Below are 8,219 nucleotides of genomic sequence, written 5' to 3'. Positions count from 1 at the left end.
AATTGTTCACTTGGATATATGTGCCTTCATATTTTAGTAAAAATAGTAATGTGATGCCATTGTTTAGTGTGGTGACAAAGAGTAATGGCCTGTTCTATCAAGGGGAAATAGAAACTGGTGGAAAAGTGAATAGTTTCTCACAGGCAGGGACATAAGGGAATCACCTGCTTCTCTTACCATATGCTCAGTGTAAAAGTCTCCCCAAACTGAGTCAGACTGTTTGTGATAACAATGTGCCGCAAGCCCATTACATACTTCATGATCCAACAATAATATGTTGCATTGTAGGAGAAATCATTCTCAGATTTAATATTTTGGTGTGTGAATAATTCTGATAATCTATAAATTTAATGTCAGTGTCTAAAATATCAAGTGCGGAATTTCTACTTTGAGCTTTTAATGAACTACTCAATGCTGCTGTTTATTTTATGGAGGCTCTAGGAGGTTTCATATGAGGGAACAGACACTTATACATTTTATTTTATTTAGTTGACAGGTTTTATATGTCTTTACTTAGTGGTAGTTTGGTTTTAATGCATCAGGGAGTTGTAGGTGAATGAATGAATCTACTTTTAGGAGATACATGAAGTTTTCAGAAAATAGACCTGCATATGTGTTGGATTTTGCTCTTAGGTCTCCTCCATTTACTGGAAGTTGAGATCCCCTGTGGATGGGTTCCAAAACAAAGACAGAGTTAGGCATGTAGCTGGAATTCTGACTTTTTCATCATAGTCCTGTCAACTTAATTGAGCCATTAGGAACAAACAGCTTTGTACAAGGTTGGTACAAATGCGATCATTGTAAAACTTTGTCGTTTTTACCTACAATGATTGAGTGAAATGTGGTTGGTTGGTTGGTTGGTTTTAAAGAAAAGACACATCCAATGGTAATAATGAGTTGTCTTTGAGTATGTCAAATCATTTTTTGAAATACCTGGACGGAAAATAGACAAAATAAATTAAAACATATATATATATATATATATATATATACATATTTAGCTCTGAAACATTATCTCCGAATTCTGTCCTTCAGCAATGTGATTGCCAGAGATTGATGCATTTCTCTCCTTTCCACAGAAGCTGTGTTGCATGTCAGCAGAACTTTTCAGCCAGAAATAAGAATTTAAAAATTACTTACATCAATCACCTGTGGCAGGAACCTGAAGCAGCCTCTGTCTTTTTTCTGGGTTAGGGACGCTTTGAGTTAAGGGATATTCTTGTCACAATGTGAATTATTGTAATAAAATACAATCTGACCATTGGTTTCCTGTTGGATGGTTTTCACAGCGTTGTTGTCTAAATGACAAACCTGATGACAACAACTTCAACAGATGTGGTCCACACTGTAGACTACAGTACGCAAACTACTTTGCGTTGTACTTTCTTACTAATATCCCTCAGTGAGTCTATGAGCAGGGAGGACAAAAAATGCAACACAAATATTTTGTGTGGTGTCTACTTGATCCTTTAATATTAGGTTAAATAACAAAGAAAATACTTTTGCCTTTTTCAAATTTAAGTTTATTTGTTAAACAAGTGCAATTGACATAGAGGAATGTATATGACTGGTTGACATTCTTTTTTCTATTTTACTTCTGAATTTTAAACACAAATCCCTTTTTTATTAAGCCACATTTTTTAATTTTTGCAGTAAGTCATTGTCTGTATGAAAGTCCAGTTTTAGTAAAACACGAACCTTACACGTATGTCCATGTATGTCTCTCTAAAATTCTAACATCAGCCTTTGACTCTAAAATGTTCCACCTAATGTTGATCCTTACAGCCTAATACAGGCTTTTTGTTGAAAATCCAGTTTTCCTCAAGCAGCACTCCACTTGCATTGTAAAATCATGATTATCATGATTAAAATCATGATTATTTTATTTCTGGGTTCTATTTCATGTGGTAGTTACTGTAAGTGCTACAAAGACCAAAAACCTGCTGGGACTAGACTTCAGTGTCATTGCTCTGCCCCTGCTTGCATGCAACTTTAAAGCCTTTAAGGGACAGCAAATTAATCTGTGCCAAACTTAGAGTCAAGTAGCATCAAGCAGCCCCTCGGAATCCTCTTCTGCAGTTTTACACCGTGCACTTATCACGACAACGACGTGGTTCTGGACTACTCACATATAAAAGAAAAATAGCAATGGATTGAAACCTGATGACAGGAGCTAATTGGGGACACATTTAATTATTATCATTATGACACTTCATCCTAGTCAACCTAGTCAATAAAACTGCATCAATAAAAGTAAGGCAAATGATGTATGTGCTGAGATCAGGGTGAAGCTCAAGTTTCACCTCATAAGGATGTATAGAAATAGATGATAGATGTAAGAGGATGACCTGTATTCTTCACTGACTCCAAATGCTTAATGTTTAATTGCTCAGATTGCACTTGGAGCTGTTTCAGAGGGGAGGAAGGTGAAATTGAGGGAACAGATAAATTCTGATCTGTTAGCAGCCTCTGTTGGCCTTTCACGTGTAAGTGCACAGCGAACGTGTGCTGTGCTGACTTGAAGAGCATAAAACTTTTTATTTAATTTATGAAATGTAATGTATGTAATGTTATGTAAGAGCCAAATTATTGTGTTTATTTGCTTGTTTTCCCACAGGTCAAAAACACAAGTACCTATTTTACAGTATATGTTTATTTTAAATACTCAGTGTGTTCTTAATAAGACCTAAATCAAAAATGAATGATCATTAATATTTCTGCAGATAAAAACAAATATACATGTACCTTAATTTTACTAATAAGCGGCATTAATTTTCAGCTAATTGATTTGTTGGTTTCCGTCAGCAGACAAAGAAAATTATATTAACTCTGACATACACCGAGGATAATAACATCACATATCCAAATACAATGTGCCAGATAGAGACATTTTAAATACTGGAAGTATCAGCAACTTAAAAGCCAAAAAGAAAATGTCAATGATACGAGTATTATTACTACAGTAGAAGATAATTTAATCAAGGTATCTAACACACGCTAAAGCTTGAAAATTTCCATTCAAGATTAGCTTTGTTTTTAAGAGACACATTTATGATTTTAAAAAAGACCCATATTGAGACTTTTGTTATGAAGTTTACCGGAAATGCTAATGTTGTGGTATACACGTCTTCCGGTAACTATCGCTATCAAAAATGGACGCTCCAATATTTCAATTGAAATTTCTAGTTGTTTTTATTGTTTCGTTCATCGTCTTCGTCAATTTTGTATACTGTAATAATGGCGGAAGGGTAAGTCTGTATTTTAATATGCAAATGTTACATTTAAAATACAGTTTTACAGATCCTACCTCTGATTAACATTAGCTCAGCGTGACCGGCTAATGGCTAACGACAAATGTTTTACTTTTCTTCTCAGCATGGTGATTCCTTGGACACTGAGTTGAGTGGTTTCTCTGTGCCTCTCGAACACTCGTTCGAAGTTGGTGAGAATATTTTCTCGTGGTCTTATTTTCAGGGCGACATAAATTCAATGCTATTGCTAACACCACCAGCTGACCAAGCTATGCTTCCCCTATGCAGCCACCTTCAAACCAAATCTAATAGACACATCCGTCCACTTTTATAATTTAACCTATTTATGTTCCACGAAGATGGTGTGCTTTTAGAACTATTGCAGTTGCGACTGTATGTATATTTGATATCTTATAGCCTAGAAGAATTATAGTAAAAATAATAATTTAATCCATCTAGTCCCGTTTCAACATACCAAGGACATTTATGATATTTAGCATAGTAATCGTCTTACTGATTTTTTTTTCTTTTTACAATTTAGCTAAATACGTAAATAATATGTTTTCAGTCATATTTTTACTGTATTCTCTCCACCATGTAACAGACGATGTTGCAAAGTTCAGTGTACGTGGAGCACTTGTGTTAAAAGGTGGACGGGAGCCCACAGTCTCGCTGAGTCAGAATCAACTGTCAGAGGAAGACAGAATCAAACTGAAGGTGAATCTTTCTTGAGTTCTCAATATAGACATTGTGTAACTGCTTATGTGCTAAACCATGCCCTCATAATGCTGTTGACTGAAAATAAGAACTGGATATGTCCATTTAACTTTGACCCAAAGTGGTTCTGGTTGCTAAAAGAACATTTAGGATGACTGATTTATGACATCAATAAACATTGATTTGACATTGTTCTCAGTCATTAAGTATAATGTTTTTTATTGTAGAAGACAATGTACTTTTGTAGATCAACAATAAATTGCAGCAGGACATCACACATAAAGCAGCAGAAGCCTGGGTACATAACTATTCTTAATGTCAATGGTAGGTCAGTTGTATAAACTATCTATTATATAAATATTTGAAGTATTAAGTCAAGTGTGCAGTACTGGATATAATAAAGCATGTTTAACTGTAGCACTATAGCATATCAAATATTTTCTGTTTTTCTCTACTGGTGATTTGGGAATCCTTAACGATGGTTGGGTTAGAAAAAAGTTGTACATTTACTGACCGGCTTGGAGTTTAGTCATTTGTTTTCCTTTCCTCCATTTAACAGGAAGTGGCTGCAGTGGATGGTCTCTACAGAATCAGAGTCCCTCGTGTTTTTCTCCAGGGAGACAGACAGACAGAGCAGCAGATGGAGGGATATCTCACATCATTTGTCAGAGCTGTATGTGATATTTCCAAAGAATATTTACTTTTAAAGGTTGATTGTTGCTTTCTCAAGGTACTGTGGGGTAAAGTAGATTCCTTTTTACCTACTAAATATCATTGTTTAAATACCATAAGTTGCAAGGGTCTCAATAATGTACAGTAATGATACATACACACATGTACAGATACATACAATCACAGTACCTAGTTAATATAGTAGAATGTAATATTACAGAGTAATATTAACCTGTATTCTCCTGATTTCCAGTGTGCCATGGTGGAGTCTCATCTGAGTGATGCAATCACTCTCACCACTGATGTCTCTGGGTATCTCATCGGCATCTCAATTGTGACGTTACCTGGGGCCTGCAGAGGCACTGAGGTCGAAGATGAGGTTGATCTTGAGGTTTTCAACACAACACTCCGGGTCATGGCTCCTGTTAATGCACCAGGGTCAGTCCTTAGCTGTTTGTGTAGCAGGGACTTTGCTGTGTAAAATTAAATGTGCTTTGTTATTCTCTATAAATCTTAGCTGCACATTGTTTGCCTTAAGCAGCACATCAGTCTGCAGTTTTTCTCTTTTTGGTGGTTTTGTTTTGATACCTAATTAGCATCTTTTATTCAGGCCTGAAACGGCTCTGTTTCTTGAACGGATGGAACAGGAATTGGAGAAGAAAGCCAAGAATCCACAAGAACAGAAATCTTTCTTTGCTAAATATGTAAGTACTTGTTCTCAAACCTGCTCAGAAGGCCTCAAATCTTGGCCAGAGACTCCCTTTCTATCTTTATTCCCAGGCAGACCCAAATAAAGTATTTTAACTGTAAATTCTTAAACAGTGACCATATGCTGTATGTACTGCACACACACCAGACTCTGTAGTCGTTGGTTATTATTGTGGTAAGAAAGCCTATCTACTACTTACTTAAAATCTATTTGTTGGTTTGCTTATAATGGTCTATTATCCAACTAGAGCCACCTTAAACTGTGTCCAGGTCGCTACCCTAGTCCAGAAGTTATTCACATGTTTAAAACAGACAAACCTTAATCCAGGTTTGATCCTCCCTCAGACACATGAATCAGTTGAAGAATCAAAGATTGCACCCAAACACTGAGGTAGTTTCTTGTTGTGCTGCTGGTGAGCAGCCACAAAATTCTACATGGGCCTGTGGCCTCAGTGTGCTCTTACATTTCCTTTGTATGCTGCATGTTAACAGCCTCTAAGTCAGTCTCGGTTGAAATCTTTTGCTTTTGTTGTGTTTAGTGCATTTCCTGTGACTTGCCAAATTGTGGTAATGCACCTTTCCAAATTGTGGTCCAAGGTCATGTTTCCTCTTGTTAAACTGTTACTTTCATAATCATAAAGAGCCATCCCTTAATGTAATTATGTTTCTTTGTTGTATTCCTGAAAATAATTGCAGCTACACATTAGATTAGTTTCAAGTCAAAGTTTTTTTTTCATATTGTTCCCACAGAGAGGTCCTTCCTGTTTTCATTCCCTGTGGTGTCTATTTGTTACCAGTTTAGTGACATGCGTTGACTCTGGTACATCAGGTAACACTGTGCTGTGCTGTGTTGCAGTGGTATTTGATTCTTGGAGGTGCAATCTTCCTCATGGTCACCAATTCGGCACAGCCCCCAGCAGGGGGAGGCAGAGAGCAGAGCTGATTCCCACTGAAGTACTGTTTTTTTTTCTCGTGGCTCCTTCTCTCCCCTCATCTTCTCTGTTAAATAACGGAATTAAAAATGACCAGACTAACTGAAAACCTTCCCCTATTTTTATATTTGATTTATGTACTCCGTTTTAACCCTTTGTTTCCTCCAGGTTTAATGCCAAATACATCTTTGGGTGATTTTTTAGAACTCTCGGTTCTTGAATTCATGGTTCTTGGTGTGTGGTGTGGAGACTTCAGGCAAAACTTTCAAGAAAACCTTGATTCTAAATGTTTTTTATCAAAATATAGTATGTGTTTGGTGTCTGGCCTTGAGATCTCTTCTTTATTTTACGGTTTACCTGACTTACTTTTACACCTTTTTCTCTTTAGTTCAGAGTATATTTAAACATTCTCTGGGAAAAGCTAATCAAAAAATAATAACGTATCTATATTTTTTTTTGTCTTCCCCAGTGGATGTACATCGTTCCTCTCGTTCTCTTCTTGATGATGTCAGGCGCTCAGGACCAATCAGGAGGAGGAGCAGGTGGAGGAGCAGCCAATGGTGGCGGTCGATGATCCCAGAGATTCATCAATAAGTGCTTCTGTTGAACAGTTTTAACTGCTGTACATAATGCTGTTTCAGTGATAACTGTACAGTGAAGGAAGATATTGTGCCCTGCAGACGACTGCATTTTTAATACTAATGTGAAAATAAAGTATTTATTAACATGACTACTTTGAATTTTTTTTTTTTTTTTTAATTTCCGGTCATTTCATCCGCCATGTTTTCGATGTTAATTATTGAGCTATTTTTAGTTCTTTGAGTTATAAGCACTTGGGTCTGGACCAAATAGATGCCTGGGCATCATCATGTGAGAGCTACTGCTGTTCATAATGATAGCACTTCCTCTCAAGGGACAGTTCAATTTCAGCCACACTGACACATGAACATTAACTCTGAGGACCCAACACGACGATGTTCCGTGCTGGCTATTCTTACTTATGAGGTAAACCAGAACCACATCTCTTTCACTTTGTAACATTTGCACTGCTGTCCCTAAGGTATTTCATCTTCATCTCTCAAGTCTTTCTATGGATTGACCTTGTGGTTCACTGGAATATTTGAAGGGCATTATGGATATTTTAGGACAGTTATATCCATGTGTTCCTATCTGTGTATGGGCTTACCCTTCATGTTGATATATTTTGAGCTGTTGACATTTTGGCCTCACTTGTTTCTCTTTTGGAACGTTTTAGCTAGTTTAGTGATAAATATAGTTATTTCAATCAAAAGTGTAGTTTTAAATACCTAAAATCCTGCTTCTCAAATGGCAGAACAGACCTCCTTCAAACACGCATAATCTTTACATTAATCAGTTCTCTTGGTGCTTAGTAAAAAGTATCTACCAATGATGTTCTGGCGAAAAAAGAAAAAAAAAGACGAGGTCTGATACAATTTTTAAATAACATCAGTTATTGGTATGTGTTTCAGGCCAGTTTTTATTTGTGACTTATCCAAATGATTTAATTATGCTTGATCCATATAGCTGGTGAATTGTCACAGATTAATTATTGCAGGTAATGAGGTCCTTCAACAGCCCTAGTTTGACGTGTTTAAGTCTAGCTGATTTTATTAAGATTTAACAAAGCTATATTTACTATATTTGTTAATAGTCTGAGGTCTCGACTTATATCGGATCATGTACATGTTCAGTTTATACAGTACAGCAGTGATTGTTAAACATAGGGCCGGTGTTCAAAGTTGGCCCACCAGTACCACTTAGAGGCCTGCAAGAAAATCTTAAGTATTGCACCTCTGGGTCGCAAGGACTGTGGTACTATATACAGTAGGTTATCAACTGAAGACACTGGTAGAGCTCATTTCCACCCTATGTCAATTTTATTTACAGTTTATTTAATTAAATTAAGATATTATATTTT

At 36.4% G+C, this 8,219-nt stretch overlaps 1 protein-coding gene across 2 annotated transcripts; it reads left to right on the top strand.

Annotated features, from left to right (window-relative positions):
• Positions 1-3,088: 3,088 nt before the first annotated feature.
• Positions 3,089-7,010, top strand: emc10 (ER membrane protein complex subunit 10). Of its 2 annotated transcripts, XM_008329629.3 has the most exons (8): positions 3,089-3,248; positions 3,376-3,442; positions 3,856-3,968; positions 4,528-4,641; positions 4,894-5,078; positions 5,251-5,344; positions 6,205-6,302; positions 6,750-7,010. In XM_008329629.3, exons 1-7 carry the CDS (start codon positions 3,153-3,155, stop codon positions 6,289-6,291), a joined length of 756 nt encoding a protein of 251 aa, XP_008327851.1. In that variant the 5' UTR covers positions 3,089-3,152; the 3' UTR covers positions 6,292-6,302; positions 6,750-7,010. The 2 variants fall into 2 exon arrangements, with proteins under 2 accessions (XP_008327851.1, XP_008327849.1); XM_008329627.3 differs by lacking the exon at positions 6,205-6,302.
• Positions 7,011-8,219: the final 1,209 nt, after the last annotated feature.

This window comes from Cynoglossus semilaevis, chromosome 17 (genome assembly GCF_000523025.1).
Source record: "Cynoglossus semilaevis isolate Cse_v1.0 chromosome 17, Cse_v1.0, whole genome shotgun sequence".
Classification (NCBI taxonomy): Eukaryota; Metazoa; Chordata; class Actinopteri; order Pleuronectiformes; family Cynoglossidae; genus Cynoglossus; species Cynoglossus semilaevis.
Note: the sequence above shows the minus strand (reverse complement) of the source record. Positions and strands in the feature narration are given on the sequence as shown.